Below are 17,942 nucleotides of genomic sequence, written 5' to 3'. Positions count from 1 at the left end.
AGAGGAGGGTGATACAGCACTAAAAGAGTATCACAATATTTCAGGGTATTTTTGCAGGGATGTGGCAAAACATAGATTATTTTTAAAATATACTACTGCAACAGTAGATAATAAAAAAACTAAAAATCTATAGACGTTTATTAAATTAACTTATTAATATCCTAATTTTGTATTAAATAATAGTAGTGTAACAAAATAAAAAAGTGCAACAGAATAAAGTAATGTAACCACAAAAAAATGTGAAATTAAAAGTAAGTTCAGTTTATAGCAAAAGTAATACAATATAGAAAATGCTTTCAAGAAAAAATCACTGTTATCATGATATGGAGTTTTTTTATTGTGTCAAGCATTTTTGCAATATTATTGCTTATAATATAATATGCCCCTCCCAGAGTTATTATGCTAACAAACTATCAGGGACATTATTTAGAGACAGTATAGTTCCCCAAAAACATAGTTATGTTTACAGGCCTGCACTTCTTACAGAAACACTTCATCTATTGTCAGATACAAAGAATCTGCCCATAGACTATGAGTAGATATCAAACATTTAAGTGCCCTTTATTTGGTCTTACATGTTCCTTTGGAAGACACAAAGGCTAGAGTTTATGTTGCAAAGAGGAATCGACACCAAACACATTTACCAAGTAAAACATTCTTCACCGCTTTACCAAATGAGTTATCACTTTCATCACATGTGGCTTTTATATCCTGTTGTTAAGTGACATTCTACATGAGCAGCTTGTAGTTAAGTTTGAAAGTTAAATTCAAACTTTCACCCCATTAACAGTAAACCTCCAATAAAAACACAGGGTGGGGGTGGCGGTGGAGTTGGTGCTACAGAAGTCCAAATGAGTGTTTCCTCGACTGGGATGCCTCCTCCCTCCTCTCTCCTCAGTTCCTCTGGACATTTTCATAAGAATTGAAATGTCTTTTAGGAAGTGAGCTAAGATCGGTTAGTCACAGTCTGAAAGACAGAGGAGAGAGAAATTAAGAAGGCAGATGTAAAATCCAGAGTGCATCTATAGCGGAGTCCCATCTGTTGATGTTAAAATGAGCACAGTAGTAATAATAAAAAAATGCTAATATTAGTAAAATATCAGCTGTCAGTAGATGTCTAATGAAATATTTGGTTATTTCCCATCAGCTAGCTTTTTTACCTTAACAGATAAATAAAGCTGGCCTTCCATTTCTGCACAATTTACTTATCATTAGGGGTGGGCGATATGGCTCTAAAAAGATATCACGATATTTCAGGGTATTTTTGCAATAACGATATACTTGCCGATATAAGAAAACAGAAAAATAATTAATTAATTTCAGGAATATAGTATAAGAGTATAACAGCATAATCATAATGTGGCAAAATAAATAATATAGCATAAAAAATATAATGCAGCAAAAAATATTGCAGAATATTTAGTGCATGCATATAAACTGCAAACTAAAACAATTATACAATAAATACACCTAAAGCTTCACAGTAAATAATAGACAGAACATCTCTATTATCACGATATGTATTTTTAATATCATGATATTTCTGTGTCACGATATATTGTATACAATATAATATTGCCCACCCCTACTTATCATAATAATCCTCAATTATTTTTCCAAACCTTAATATTCCTTATTGCGTTAACTTATTAACTTAAATAAGGTGATATTGACGTTGTTTGAAAGCACTTTTTATTTGTGCTTACTTATTTAGGACATTTAGGCATTTAAACATTGCAATTTAAATATTATATATAGTTTATATAGTTTAACGCAATAATTCTGGAACATGGTATATATATATATATATATATATATATATATATATATATATATATATATATATATATATATATATATATATATATATATATATATCCAATACATAGTACTTATCCTGACAGGTTTAGTTTAGACCCACAGATAATTTGAATACAGTTTTTGTTACTAAAAATTGGACCATAGTTTACACTTAAGTCTGTTACATTATTGTTTACACTATTAAAAATTCAAGTGCTTTAAAAGGTGGTAGCATTGTTAATAGTCTCACAGTGTTGCGTTGTTGACCACTATTTAAAAATCGTCTAGCAAGGTCTGCCCTATAAAAGAGAACAAGCTGACCTAAAATACTTTATATAGGTTGTGCCTAATACACATCGGTGGGTTTATCACATTTCATTGACTCTGTTACCACTAAAACCCCATCAGACCTTTTTAAGCGCTGTGGTATAAACAGAGCTCTTTTTAAAACAAACTGCTGCGCTCCGCTCTAACCAGAACCTGGGTTCTATATTGTACAAAAAAGGCGATACCTGACTCATGACAATACTGAAACTCTTGGCCTTTTGCACTGCAGTGTTTAAAGTGGGACTGCACAATTTTACGATAAAATTGACGTTGCAACATTTTATTGTTTCGTGAAATATATTGAACTATTAAAAAATGTAGGTATTTTTTAAAAAATAGCATTTTTTAAATTCGTAATCCTTTTTGTTGTATTTGATTGATTTGGCTTTAAGTGATATTGCACATTCTGTTATGTGCCTATTGCATATGAGCACAATGCAATGAAAATGCTGAAACAATTAAACATTAGAAATCAAATATTCTCTTAAACCCAGAACCTCATCCTACCAGTGATTCTGTTTTGTTTTAAATGAGTTTAAAGGTATTTTTTTAATGTCTCTGAAATTCAGCTCTTTTTTAAAATATGGTCTCAACAATTGCTTATTCTTAATTATACAACAGTTAGTTCTGGCCGAGAGGCATTTTACGAGTGCCGTTATCAGCCAGTAATGCACTGTAACCAAAGCTATATAGTGGAAAATAGTGGAACTATTTTAACTTGCATAGTTTTTGTACCCAAACAGATTGTTTTTTAACTTCTTCTCTTTTAATCTTTTAATAAACAGCGTGTTATAGCACTCCCTTTTGTGTACTATTGCTTAAGCATCTCACTCCAATCTTTGCTAAATAACAATTACAGAAGAAACGTTTCTTAAACCCTGTAGTGCATAATATGTTTACTCTATTTCTCATTATGTGTAGTTCTTAATTGTTTTCTTATCATTTCATTATAACAGATATAACATTATAATATATATATATATATATATATATATATATATATATATATATATATATATATATATATATATATATATATTATAATAAAAAGGTAATGAACAGCTTCTCTTTTCTGTGAAAAAGGGTATAAAAGAACTTATGTCAGATTTATTATTCTCCTTTAAACTTGTTCTTCAGTGGTCAGGACCCAACAGGAACCACACAGAGCAGCTATTATTTGGGTGGTGGGTTATTCTCAGCACTGGAGTGATACTGGCATGGTGATGGTGTGTTAGTGTGTGTTGTTGTGGTATCAGTGGATGAGACAGAGCAGTGCTGTCAGAGATTTCACTACTGAATAGTCTACAAACAGAGTCCTGAGTCCTGTGGGCAGTGTCCTGTGGGCAGTGTCCTGTGGGCAGAGTCCTGTGGGCAGTATCCTGTAAGCAGCATCCTGTGGCCAGTGTCCTGTGAACAGTGTCTGTGGCCACTTATGAAAGACCACATGCCAGTCTCATATGTAAAAATGCTAATTGGTAAATTCCCATGCGGGAATTCTACATGTAAAGGTCGGATGTGTTTCCGCAGTCAATCGTGTACAGACATGTTGGAATATTAGGCTTTGTGTCAGTGAGCCTGGTAATGAAATGAACTTGGTAGTGTAAGAATTTGTGAGGCAACACTTGTGTACGCACTACCACTTAGTGTGGTTGGAGAAATGCCACTCCCTCAGTTTGCTTGTGTGAACGTTGTGAAAGGACTTTTTGCTCTGTGGTACCAATACTGCTGTTTCCTCTTCTAGTTTAGTTACTCTGATTAGCTTCAGATATAAGTGCAGTATCTCAGATGAGGCAGATATTTCCATGGGTATAGTATTCTTTACATCACAGCTATACTGTTTATTTCAGACTTGATGCTAAGATGAGGATGTCCGTGTCATGACAGCCTATGTGGAGATGTCTGGGAACGCACCGCCTGCTGGAAATCAGACGGTGTTAAGACGTCACTCTGAAATACCAGTGGAGAATGCAGGAGGTGTGAGGATTCTCAAAGTGTGCTTTATTAGCAACAGCTCTAACCTGGGCAAGAACTTTAAGCTTGTAAAATGCGACAGCTCATGGGAAATCAAGGTAAGTGTAGCTTTGATCAATATTTTGCTACTTTGTTGTATTGTTTAAGGTAAGCATCACTTGTAAATGCATGTACTTTTAATCAGAGGATGTGATTTGTCAGCATACTCCAAATATAATTTAAGTACACCTAACTTGCATATTAAAGAAGTTTATTTAAAAAATGAAACTTTAAAAATGTAATTAATTTTCCACTAGAATTTGAGTTAGATTTTCTGTGGGTATTACCAGCAAATAATATATAAATTAAAAAGGTACAACAAATCCAGATTAAACCAAATTCATTTAGGGGTCTTCTTGGGCTACACTGAATGGTGTAGCAATCAATGCATTGTTTGCATCATATGGAATTATTGTGATTAATACCTATTGGTGTCACAGCCATTTGTAGTAGCCCAGACAACATGTTATTGTTGGGCCTGTTTGGAAAGCCCAAGTGGGAATTAGAACATTTTGTCCATGGCTTTCGTGGGCTAAATAAAGAGGCCCAATTGGAAACCCCAGACCCACTCAGAACACATGTCTACCTGGAACCCACATTGCCCACCCTCCACCCATGCAAGGCCCAAATGAGAATTGGCTGTAAGGGCATTAAAGAGAGTGCAAATAGCCTCATTGTCTCTGTGTGGTCTTCTATCACCACCATTTCCTCAACATTATACTAACCAGTATGTGGTCTTTGAGTTCAGAATGGACCAAAACTGACATTAGGTAATAACTCTTCTTATGGTGTATTAAGCTCTCCAGTGACTTGGTGGAAGCATGTGACTTAGAGTAATCACATGCTAGCCTTTATGCTGGCCTTTAACTTTACAACATTTGTAGCATCATGTGATAAGAAAGTCATAGCTAGTGAGTGGAAATTATAAATAATGTAATTTTGGAAATATATATATATATAAGTATTCTTTTTCACTCAGTCCATCGTTCAGTCTATCTTGGAGAGTGGACGGCTTGGTCCAAACATCAAGTTCCCTGGCTGCTACGGGTTGCGACTGAAACACCTCAAATCAGATGAGGTGCACTGGCTCCATCCTAACCTGACGGTGGGGGAAATGGAGCAGAAGTATTCACAACACGTGGAGGCAGAGTGGAGGTGTGGGTTGTTTACCTATCCTAGTCCTGTTGCAGAGCTGTTTTTTCAGTGATATTGTTTTTTTTCCTAAATGTATTGTGTCCCGAAAAAATAACAGATATGATCTGAGAATCCGGTACATCCCCACTGATTTCCTGTCGAAGTTAAAAGAAGACAAAACCACCATGCTCTATTTCTACCAGCAGGTTAGTGTGGAAATTCTTAGGAGAAAAGTAGGGATGCACCAATTTGTTTCCAACTGAAAGTATTCAGCAGACCACCAAAAACACTTTTATTATTTTTGGATAGTGAAAAGACATTTTTACACTCTATTGCATTTATTCAGTTTATTCAGTTCACTAACCTACATACTTACAACCTTACAAACTGGCTGTCGTCCAGTTAACAGATCATAGCTGTACTGGGCTTGGATAGTAATGCTAGATAAGCATTAGTTTGTTTACCAAAGGACTGGCTGCCTTTTTCTCTTTTCTGTGGTGTCAATATAACTTAAATTAAATGTAGTATTGTAGCATGCTGTGGCACTCTGATCAATCTAAACAGGGCTTTAATTATAGTCAAAGTAGCATAGTTAGGTGACTAGCTAGTTTAGCATAGTTAGCTAGCTAACTTGGTTTAATTTTTGTTTCTATCTTCTCTCCTTTTCTCTGTTGAAGAAGAGCAGCCTTTGTTTTATATCCCTCAATTTACGGGATATAACTCTGCAGAGTAATTATTTTGATGGTAAAATCTCTGAAGTAGCTACTGAACTTGCATGTATTAGGAACACTAGATATTTCTGCTGGGAGTTCAGTGTCAACAAATACTTTTAAATTGTAGATTTATAATGGCTTTAAAAAAGATAAAGCTATTTTAATTGTGCAATAGTAATAAAAAGATGCAAAATTAATATAACTTGCAAATATTCTGCCTTTGTCAAATGTAAAATTATTATTACATTTTTTTTATTTCATTTTGATGCATCTCTAGAAAAAAGTGTACCTACAGTGCTAAGTGATACAGAGATTCTAAAGGTACATATACTACTTTATTTTTTCCTTACTGGTATTCCATAGGTTCGCAGTGACTACATGCAGCACTGTGCCAGCAAAGTCAGTGATGGCATGGCTTTACAGTTGGGCTGCCTGGAGATCAGGTATAAGCATACTGTTTCATGTGCACTGCTGTTATATTTTATATATTTATATATAAAGTCACTTTAAGTTTTTTACAAAATGTCACTCACAAGCTCATGTAAATCAACAGGAGATTTTATAAAGATATGAACGCCAACGGATTGGACAAAAAATCTAATTTTGACCTGCTGGAGTAAGTAAAATGCATAATATCAATGCATGTATATTCCTGCTCGTAACTCTAACATTAGCACATGTGAATACACACCCCATAAAATGACATGGTAGAAAAAATCACCATCACCACCACCTTTTGTATTTTTGTTCTCATCAGGAAAGATGTGGGCCTTGACCTATTCTTTCCCCAGGAACTGATTAGCAGTATGAAGGTAGAGTGTTTGTTTCATGTTCGTTAAAAAGGGTTTCACATGTGTAGGTCAACTGATCTTAGACAGGACAAGGCAACGGAAGTTTATTTACAGTGTATGGCACATTTCATACAATGCAGTCATTCAAAGTGCTTTACAAATGAGAAAACACAAGAATAATTATGATTATATTTTTTAAAGAAGGAGAATTGAAATAAAACTTAAAAAATATATTATTCAAAAATTATCAAATTATAAAAGCTGACAGTTTTCCAAACAGATTGATAAGCCTGCTCGGAACAGGAACATTTCAACCTGCATTTGAAAAGGTGTTTTTACTATAGGAACTATTATTTCAGCATTTTATCAGCATTGTAGCTAAACACCTCTTCTCCATGTTTAGAAGGAACGTCCTAGTCCCTAATGATTGGACAGTTCAGCTTGGCTCATATCACTGCAGCATATCAGATAAATATGCTATGCCCCTATTACTAGCATTATGAGCCTATTGGGAGCATCAGCTAAAAGTATTTTGGAATGCTGGGGGCAAACGGAGGTGGGCTATTTGTTAAAAGTGTGTACTCATTATCATGTTTCATCACAACCCAGGTCTATTTCACATCAAATTTCTCCTTTTATGTTCTGTAGCATACTGTAGCTTTCTGTTGTTAGGAGACTAAAATAAATAAATAAAGGCATGGATGAGTTTATCCAGGTCATTTTTTTGTGATTTTGCTTGTGATAGGAGGCTGATTTGGAAACCGTATTGGCATGATTACTAAAACTGAAATAAAATTTCCATTGTTAACTAGTTCTTTAGACTTTATTAAGGGCTCTCAGTTTCCCGCACAGTATGCCTCTTTTTGCTGTTTTTGAATAAAGTATAATCCTGTTTTCTGCTATATTCAACTACAAAGTTTTGTCCCATCTTGTTATTGATGTGCTCACAGCGTATTTTTTATTAAATTAGAGTGGCCCAACAAGCAAATCTTGTGGGATACCACAGGTCACTGACATAACAAAAGCTTTTCTTTGCAGGATTGAACTAAACCATTTTAGGATTTATTCTGAATGTGCCTATGTTTTGGATTGATTGAGTCATGCACACTAATGCTGGTTTTCTTGTGGGAAACAGCCAAAGCAACTGAAGAAATTGATTCAGCAAACATTCCAGCAGTATTCATCTCTGAAGGAGGAGCAGTGCATTTTTAAGTTCTTTGAGACGTTCTCAGTCTTCTCCAGTTTTGATGAAGAAGTTTTCCCCTGTGAGCTAGTGGTAAGTCCACATCATTACGGTCTGTTTATTTATTAACATATCTATTGTTCTTGAACTTTTCATCAATTTCTGCCCTCATATCTTTTATTCTGATGGACAACCGTGAGTCAGAGACCCCTGGGTTTTCTTTGCTGAGGTGCTTTCTTAGAGATAAATGTGCCATTAGTGTCAGGTCTTAGCCCTGTTTCATGTCTCTGTGTGTGTCCCACGTGACCTGTGCTCCCCTGTGTCTCCTGTCTCAGTACTTTTCCATGTGTTTCTCATTTGTAGCTCCGCCCCTTCCCCAGGTGTTTCTAATCTAGTGTTTCCTGTTTCTTTAAATAGCCCTCGTCTACCACTTTGTCTCCGTCGGTCTTTGCACCTTCCTCTGTTGTTTTGTCATTCTCGTGTTTTCTAGCCTAGCCCTCGTTTTCTTAGCTTTAGCCCTTGTCCTCTGTTTATTTCTTGTTTGTTTTTTTTCTAGTTTCTTGTTTAGCTCCGTGTTCCCTAGCTCCCTGTATATACCCTGCTTTGTTTTTGTTTCTAGTATATTCCTTGTCTATTTATATATATCCCTGCCCTGTTTAGTTTTGGTTATTTCTTGGTTATTTTTGGTAGTTTCTAGTTTCTTGTTTATTCCTTGTTTATGTTCTTAGCTTTGTTTGTTTCTTTGTTTATTTACTCCCTGTTTATATACAGTGAGTCCAAGAAGTATTTGATCCCTTGCTGATTTTCTTCGTTGGCCCACTAATAAAGACATGATCATTCTATACTTTTAATGGTAGATGTATTCTTACATGGAGAGACAGAATATTAAAAAGAAAATTCAGAAAATAAATCTAAGGAATATATATTAATTGATTTGTATTTCATGGAGTGAAATAAGTATTTGATCCCTTAGTATTCATTAGCAGTTCTGGCTTTTACAGACCAGTTAGACACTCCCAATCAACTTGTTACCTGACCTGAAGCCACCTGTTCTCACTAATCACTTGTGTGAAAAACACCTGTCCACAGAATCAGACAGATCACACAGATTTCAAGTCTCCAACATGGGTAAAACCAAAGAGCTGTCACAGGACCTCAGAGTCAGAATTGTTGACCTTCACAAAGCTGGAATGGGCTACAAAAAGATTAGTAAGGTGTTGGATGTGAAAGTAACAACTATTGGTGCAATTATCAGAAAGTTTAAAGAGTATAACATGACAGTCAACAGACCTCGGCCCGGTGCTCCAAAGAAGATTTCGCCTCGTGGGGTGGCAATGATGCTGAGAACGGTCAGAAATCGTCCTGCAACCACTCGGCAGGAGTTAGCAAATGACCTGAAGGCAGCTGGGACCACAGTTTGCAAGGAAACAATTGGCAACACTTTGCGCAACAATGGATTCACATCCTGCAGTGCCCGAAAGGTACCCCTGCTGAAAAGACCACATGTGGAGGCGCGCCTCAAGTATGCCAATGATCATTTGAAAGATGAACCAAGTTATTGGGAGAAGGTTTTGTGGTCAGACGAGACCAAAATTGAACTTTTTGGCCTCAACTCCACCCGCCATGTGTGGAGGAAGAAAAATGCTGCCTATGACCCCAAGAACACTGTGCCCACCGTCAAGCATGGAGGTGGAAGCATAATGTTTTGGGGGTGTTTCTCTGCCAAGGGTACAGGGCTACTTCACCGCATCACTGGGAAGATGGATGGAGCCATGTACCGCACAATCCTGAGGGACAACCTCCTCCCCTCTGCCAGGGATCTGAAAATGGGCCGTGGTTGGGTCTTCCAACATGATAACGACCCTAAACATACAGCAAAGGCAACAAAGGATTGGCTCAAGAAAAATCACATTAAGGTCATGGAGTGGCCCAGCCAGTCGCCAGACCTCAATCCGATCGAAAATCTATGGAGGGAGCTGAAGGTCAGAGTTGCCAAGCGACAGCCCACCAACCTTCATGATTTAGAGAGGATCTGCAAAGAAGAGTGGGCCAAAATTCCCCCTGGTGTGTGTGCTAAACTTGTGGTTAACTACAACAAACGTCTCACCGCTGTGCTTGCAAACAAAGGCTTTGCCACTAAGTATTGAGTGTGTTTGGCAAGAGGGATCAAATACTTATTTTCCTCATTGAAATACAAATTAATTAAAATATATTCTTTAAAATTATATTCTGGATTTTTGTCTTGATATTCTGTCTCTCCATGTTAGAATATATCTACCATTAAAAGTGCAGAAGGATAGTGTCTTTATTAGTGGGCAAACAAAGGAAATCAACAAGGGATCAAATACTTCTTGGACTCACTGTATATATATTTAGTACTTCTTGTTTGTTGAGTTTATGTTCACTAGTTCCTCTCGTTTGTTTTGGTTTACTTTATTATTACGTGTTCTTTGTGATTTGATTATCCTTGTTACGTGTTTACTTGTTTCTTTGTGTTTCTTTGTTATTTATTTAATAAATTATTTATTTATATCGCTCCTACCTGCACCTGTGTCCGCCTCCTCGTCTCCCTGCCTGGGTCACTTCGTGACAATTAGAGTGTTCAGGCTTTTATACTACTGATTATTACTGCTGTTAATATATTAAATTAAATTAAATAACTTGTTTTATTTGAAGCCCATTATAATCTCTAATAAACTGGATGTTTATCAGACATATTCTGTGGCACACCAGGATATATAATGGTGTGTTATTGTGCATAATTGATGTTTTTCTGTGTGCAGCAAGGATGGAGTTTGTCTGTAGACCTCGTAATAGGCCCTAAAGGCATTTGTCAGCGCACTGACAAAAATTCTGTGGTGAGTGTTATATTCAGCAACAGAAGCCCTCACACCAACTCCAACACCTCTTTTGGTGTGGTTCAGAGGCGCATAGATGACTGTTTTGTTCTGCACATATTTTGTTTAGCCTGTCAATGGAAAATGTCTTTACTTTCTACACTTATACTTTACACTCACATGTAGCCGTGCACTAATTTTAACCATATTCTTGTTTCTGTGGCTTTGCAGTGAATTGTATTCAGTTTCACGAAGTGGTCTATTAATTACACATTCTCTACTTTATCTTAGCCTGTGTGCCTCGCTACTTTCTCACAAGTTCAAAGAATCAAATGCTCCCTTCAGAATGATGGAAAGGGTCTGCTATACGTAGACATTAAAGGTGCTACGCTGGTAAGTTATCGAAGTTATCGAATTATCGAAGGATCATTACTCTTGATCTGTATGTTTATGCAAGTGTTACTGTATCTTTTATACACTTGTTCTTTCAGGACAAATTAACTTAGCGTTATTTGGACATATAAACAAAGATTCATTATGTGATCCAAGAGATGCTACACACCCTGAAAATATTTATGCACTGTGAAAAATAGAAAACAGTCAGGGTACAATAATAGCAAGCTAAGCCCTTTATCTTTTAGTCCACCTATAGAAATGTTTCTACTTGTTGTTGCTGTGCATAATGGTAAACTTAGCAAGAGAAGGCAGAATATGTAAATTAAGAAAAGAAATATTGCAATTTCTTATGCAAATGTAAAGAGCAACTTCTGTGTTCAAACTATGTAAAGAAACAAAATGAATGAACATGTTTTTATACAGAGACAACGTGCAAATAATTTTTTACATTATCCATTGAATTAAAGTTTTTAATTTAAACCTTTAAATAATTGTGTTAAATCTACAGCCTTTGACCGTAAACACAGCCTCAGTAGCCACTGCAGAGAACATGGCGGATTTAATAGATGGTCACTGTCGTTTAGAGAGTGGAAATGACACATCTTTGATGATTAAACCAAAAAAAGGTATGATGTTTTCTCTACCACTCATTATAATAGTGGAGACATTGATCGAAATCATTTGTACAGTTTATTTGAAATGTGTTCATATTTTCCACATGAATACAATTACAATTACTGTTTTATTAGTGTTTAGGTACTGATTTAATATATATTTTGCATTTTCAAGAAAAGTTTTGTCTGTGCATGTCACGCTTTTTCCATTTCCTGACAAAATGCTGCTGTGTTATTGCTGTGTTATTACCTTATTGTTACCATAATAAGTAGTGTGCTACATTGCTCTTTCCCAGAAAAAGAAAACAGAATTTCTCTACCTCCCGTTCCTAAAAGGTGAGTGATTTTAACTTTCTTAATTAAAAGACAAAAAAATAGTGATGCATGTATATCGGAATAATACCGCTAACAGGCAATATTTTTTTTTATTTATTGGTATTGGATAATTTGGCTGATATTTCAAAGCAAGACTTGCTGACGTATTTATTTTATGCTGGAAAAGGACCAAGCGACTCTACTGACTGCACTGCTGCAATTGGCCGACACTAGTCGCTCTACTTTAAAATCCATTGAAAGATATTTTTAATTATTTTATACAAAAAAGCTTAACAATCACCTTTCATGTTTTCCTCTGTAAAAGTTCTCCTCACGACTTATTTAATCATTTCTTTTCAGTAAATCACATCTCTCTTCCTGTCGATTGAGCATGAGTATGTTTATTTTCCCATTTTCAAAAATGTTTAAAAATAAATATATAGTAAATATAAATTATATAATTAAATGTTTGTATTTTTGTTGATTAAAATAACAAACTGATTTTTTTTATCATACAGACTCAGACATATATGCTGAGATACCAGATGCAGAAGAAAAGCCAGATGCATGTAAGTGATCATTTTAGGCTCACTATCTCAGATCAGAGCAGGGGTTTCCCCAGCAGTAAATATTTAGTGTGGCTGTGCTATAAATTACTCACCTCGTTGTTGGATTTGTTTATTTATTCAGTCAGGCACAGCCTTTCCAGAGATGACATTGTCCTTGGCCGGATCCTGGGTGAGGGTTTCTTTGGAGAGGTTCATGAAGGAGTTTACAAAAGCAGGGTGTGTAGCTTTTATATGAATCAAAGTAATATTACAGTCATATTTCACTACCACTTAAAAATTCAAGAGTTAAGGGTTATTTGAGGTTATTTATTTACACTGCTCATTAAAAGTATTGGGCCTACAATTGGGCCTGTTTAATAGATAATATATATAATAATATATATTGATGTATTTACATTTTTGATGATGTTAAAAATGTTTTACTGATATTTTTAGTTATAGTTTAATTGAAAGGATTAGTCTCAGCATTAAGTGTTTAAAGTGTTACAGGAACTGCTTATTGTTCTTATTTTAACAGGTGGGCTTTTAGCACAGTACTGTAGTTAGTGATGGAGATCAAAGTATTTAAGATTTCTGGCTTTCATGACAAAAAATATGTGTGCTACGAAATAAAGAAAAAAAATTACCAGCACTACCAGCACTTTTTGAAGCCATAATGGTGTGGCTGCACCCTAAATTTCGTTCATTTCTTCAGAGGTCAGACCAGTTCCGATAGTTTCGTTGAAATAACACTCAATTTCCCTTTCAGGTTTCTAAAAACAGCTTTTTTGCGGAAAGTGTTCGTCATGCATGGCGGAATCCTTCTTTCTAAACTAACAGCTGCTTGCAGCGGCACAGAGGCATAGAAAACCATCATTAGAGCAAAGAAAGCAGTTTCTGATTTAAAATGCACTTTTTATGCATTAAAAACATATTATTGTATTCATTATATTGATGACCAATGCAGTTTGACCGATTGACAAAATTTGTTTTACAAATAAATTTGTACAATGAAATAAGTTTAGCACTGAATGTTAAAGTGAATTTCTCAATGTTATGTTGTAATACAGACAGGGGAAAGAGTGAGTGTTGCAGTGAAGACGTGTAAGGACTGCACAGCTGATGTCAAAGAAAAGTTTATGAGTGAAGCTGGTAAGACCTTTCACATTCTGACAGTGTGAAGTAAATTCTAATATCTTCATCTTCTTTACTAAAACATGTCTCACACTCTTTTATATTAGTGATCATGAAGAAGCTTGACCACCCTCACATTGTGTGTCTTGTTGGGATCATTGAAGAGGATCCAGTGTGGATCGTTATGGAGCTTTACCAGCATGGGGAGGTGAGGGAAAATGACCTTTTTGCATGGTGGTTCACTGGACAGGGTTGTGGCTTTAATACCCAGGTTTGATGCACTGAGCAGGGTCCATAACCCTCAGTTCTCCCTGTGCACCACAGCAATGCCTGCCCACTGCTCAGGGCATGTGTGCTCAGTGTGTGCTTATAGACTAATAGTGTAAGTGTCGACTGCACGAATGGGTTAAAGGCGGAGGGCACAATTTCTTCTGTCCCCAGCACAAGAATGAAATTTGACAGCTGAGTTTTGTTTAAACCTTATCTGTATAATAATGGAACAATGTAAATAGTCCATAACTTGCCCATAACACAGCTTTTTGTGTGTGTTTTCTACAGCTAGGACAATACCTGGTTGAAAACCAGCAAAAACTGACCAACGTTAACCTCGTCCTGTATAGCTTACAAATCTGCAAAGCCCTGGCTTATCTGGAAGGTATAAATATGGTGCACAGGTATGAACAGATAACACACATATGCTACAGAAATGCAGTTGTTTGTTACACAAAGCTAATGCACACTCAAAACACACATTTTAAGCATTTTAAATTCTTGTTAATAAGGAAATGAGATATTCAATTTAAACTTTAGACTTTTTAATTAAGACTGCACATTCAATGATAACTGTAATTGGACTGCTGCCTGTCTGTGTACTCAAACATAGAGAGAGGTAACAGCTTCTCGTTCACACAGTTAACACTTAACTCACACTCTGTGTCTCCAAAAGTGCCCAAAAACAACAGCTCTACAGCTTTACTCACTAAATCACAGGATCACATGACTGGCCCAGAAATAGTGCTACACAGAAAAAAAGGGAAGAAAAAAAAAACGAATACTAAAGGACAGATACTAAAAAAAATAATACTAATACTAAAGCTGAAGGTATAATAAATACAAAATAATATACAAATAATCAATGACATGTATTGTTCTGTATTTTGAAGTACTTATTATAAATGTCCCTGAGAGTAAAATACAAATAAATCATCACACAATATATTCTTCATAAGAACATGGTCAAAATTCATACAAATATTTTTTTTTTTTGAAAATTCAAATAAAGACGTATTTGAGTAACATAAGATCTCCTGAAAATACCAGAATTTGGTATGTATGACTGTATGACAGAAATAAGTGCTGACTAGTCAACTAATTAAAGAAATACTCATTACATTGGTAGACTAATAAAAACATAATCATTAGTTGCAGCCCATGTGATGACAGGTAGGCATTAAATTGTACACATAAATGCTGTTTACAGTATTTTTTACAGTACAACTGTTTTGTTAATTCATTTAAATTAATGGCTGTATAAACTATTTTAATTCTGTTCATGTTTCCTTTTTAAACTAAAACAAGAAGGATGTTACAAGGACTGAGGGTTGAGTTGGAGGATGGAGCTGCACTTTGCCACATTAATTCATACCTTAAAATGGTTGACTTTCCACCATTTACACTGTTCAGAGTTCATAGTGGAATGGTAATTGTTGTGGGTAGAACTGTGGCTTTTCTACACACTAGGTACACTTACCAGACTGACTCTCTAACGTTAGAGAGAGAAAGAAAGAGAGAGAGAGAAATATGGTACAGGAAAGTTCACTATTTTATTTAAGTGTGGAACATTTAAGCGTGCAACCTTGTAGAAAGATAAAAAAACATTCTTTCTCTGTCTTCCTTCTGCGTTTTAATTAAACTACCGAATATTTAGAAAAGGCTGGTTCACTGTTAAACTATTTATATTTGTGTTTTGTTTATTTTACTGCATTTGATTGCTGGCATGTTTAAACCTCTGTTTTCCACATACTTTAAACACACCACTGTCTTTTATTACTTTTTGTAAATATTTTATGCTGAATAGATCAATATAAATGCTCCAAAATATGTGAAAGATTTTTGCTTCTCCTGTAAAGTTGCAATTTGTTTTAGATTGTTAGATATTTTGACACAGCTGTCACATTACTGTACACTGATAATACAGGTTCCCAGTTTCAATGAGTCTCAAGGAAAAAATAAAATACAAGAAATAAAGTAAATGCTCCTTTATTGATATTTTTCAACAAGCAACTATTTTATATAAATAAGATAAAATAAGAGGATTTCATTTCAGAATACGCAGATCTTTGCAGTATTATGTGAAATTTGACTATTGATTATAGTGCGGTGAGAAGTTATCACCAGTTCTGTGTTAGACCCGAGTAGCATAACAGCAACCCACTCACAGTGGTAAATTTGTTAAACGTTTTTTTTTTTTTTTTGCCATGGTGTAAATTCAGCTGGTGTGAATCTGTGTAGTATGTTCCTCATATATTCTGTTAAATTGAACCCGACATGCTTTCATAAGCTGGCTTTGCCTTATATTTGTTTTGTTTTAACCATAACTATAAAATGTAACTTCTGCTGGCCTTGGTTTTAGTTTTCTTTTGATATTGTAGAGCTTTAGAAAATGAGCAAATGCTTTCCCATTATGAAACCAGTGTTCCTTCTGTTTCTGTGGCTTTAGAGATATTGCTGTAAGAAATGTTTTGGTTGCCAAACCGGACTGCGTGAAGCTGGGTGACTTTGGATTATCGAGATACATAGAGGAGGAAGAATACTACAAAGGCAAGCTCTAATAACTTTTTACACCATTGAATACATTCAGGCATTACATTATTTTACAGTAGAATCTGGAATTAAACTCACAGTTTCATAGCACCTTTATTATTTACGTGCTGGGACTATAAGTGATGGTACTGTATCTCTCAGCTTGTCCAAAAATGCATATGTAAAGCGTGGCTACTAGATGTGGTTAAAAGTGCAAAATACACTTTTTGACTCTATGGGAAACCCAGGAACCCAGTTGCACTTCTTGTGTGCGGCTTATTTAAGGCAATTGTTCATCTGCTCTAAAATAAAAATGCATTCTGTTTCACTAATCATGTCATTGTTTATTGTTAATAAATTCATATTTGTTCTGTCTCTTGTTGAAGCCTCTGTGAGTCGACTGCCTATAAAATGGATGGCTCCTGAGTCCATCAACTTCAGACGATTTACATCAGCCAGTGACGTTTGGATGTTTGGTTAGTTACTTCACTTAAACACATAACACTGGACATACTGTAAACTAGAAATGCACAAAAAATTAAGTTTGGTCTGAAGCAAAAAAAATGTAATGATTGTCATTTATTTTGCCACTTTTTACCATTGCATAAATTAAACAGTCAAAATCAATTTTGTCTTTCTTAGGGAAAAGCTATTACAAAACAACAGTTTCCTTCCAACAGTCCCTTTCAGTTAAATTAGCCTCAGTGATTTTGTGGCTGTTTTTTTTTTTAAAAGGAACCATAATTGTGTGCATGTTCCACATGACTTGTTAGCATCAGTCTAAAAGATTATGAATCGTGGTTGTAAACATTGGGTCATTGGGAGCATTACCTGAGCTGTTTATGTGGATCTGTCTGTTGACCAGCCGTGTGTATGTGGGAAATCATGAACTGGGGACAGCAGCCGTTCTTCTGGTTGGAGAACAAAGATGTCATCAACCAGCTGGAGCAGGGTGTGCGGCTGCCCAAGCCAGAGCAATGCCCTCCCACCCTCTATTCACTCATGACCCGGTGCTGGACCTACGACCCCAGAGAAAGACCTCGCTTCACAGAGCTGGTGTGCAGTCTGGGGTGAGCTCTATTATACTCTATTTGCCTGACTATCCATGAGAAATCAATTCAGTTACCTTTCTAAATGTTTTATTAATTTACAATTTATGTACCCATTTGACTTAACTACACAACAAATCCCTAATGGTTCCCCATGTATGACACAGATGTATAAGTGTTTGCACACCAAAAGCAACAAAAGCAACACAGTGACCAGAAGTCAGAAGTAAACAGGAGGTAACCGCATGGCCTCCATCCACATGGTTGGGCATGTGCTTGTAAACGCACG

The 17,942-nt window shown here is 35.7% G+C and overlaps 1 protein-coding gene across 3 annotated transcripts in view; it reads left to right on the top strand.

The window, feature by feature from the left end:
• The window catches only part of ptk2ba (protein tyrosine kinase 2 beta, a), a 34,354-nt gene that overhangs the window by 5,949 nt on the left and 10,463 nt on the right, over positions 1–17,942 (top strand). For all 3 annotated transcript variants that reach the window (XM_007252023.4, XM_007252025.4, XM_007252024.4), the window contains exons 2-21: positions 3,975–4,196; positions 5,117–5,292; positions 5,390–5,477; positions 6,348–6,427; positions 6,538–6,600; positions 6,742–6,796; positions 7,911–8,051; positions 10,742–10,816; positions 11,087–11,188; positions 11,700–11,817; positions 12,102–12,141; positions 12,481–12,515; positions 12,639–12,689; positions 12,811–12,905; positions 13,739–13,820; positions 13,910–14,010; positions 14,361–14,476; positions 16,522–16,622; positions 16,991–17,080; positions 17,470–17,674. In XM_007252023.4, coding sequence (XP_007252085.2) covers positions 4,005–4,196; positions 5,117–5,292; positions 5,390–5,477; positions 6,348–6,427; positions 6,538–6,600; positions 6,742–6,796; positions 7,911–8,051; positions 10,742–10,816; positions 11,087–11,188; positions 11,700–11,817; positions 12,102–12,141; positions 12,481–12,515; positions 12,639–12,689; positions 12,811–12,905; positions 13,739–13,820; positions 13,910–14,010; positions 14,361–14,476; positions 16,522–16,622; positions 16,991–17,080; positions 17,470–17,674 — 2,006 coding nt within the window. In that variant the 5' untranslated portion in view covers positions 3,975–4,004. The remainder of the gene's footprint in view (positions 1–3,974; positions 4,197–5,116; positions 5,293–5,389; positions 5,478–6,347; positions 6,428–6,537; positions 6,601–6,741; positions 6,797–7,910; positions 8,052–10,741; positions 10,817–11,086; positions 11,189–11,699; positions 11,818–12,101; positions 12,142–12,480; positions 12,516–12,638; positions 12,690–12,810; positions 12,906–13,738; positions 13,821–13,909; positions 14,011–14,360; positions 14,477–16,521; positions 16,623–16,990; positions 17,081–17,469; positions 17,675–17,942) is intronic.

Source organism: Astyanax mexicanus, chromosome 14 (assembly GCF_023375975.1).
Source record: "Astyanax mexicanus isolate ESR-SI-001 chromosome 14, AstMex3_surface, whole genome shotgun sequence".
Lineage (NCBI taxonomy): Eukaryota > Metazoa > Chordata > Actinopteri > Characiformes > Acestrorhamphidae > Astyanax > Astyanax mexicanus.
This window is presented reverse-complemented; position numbering and strand designations above follow the sequence as displayed.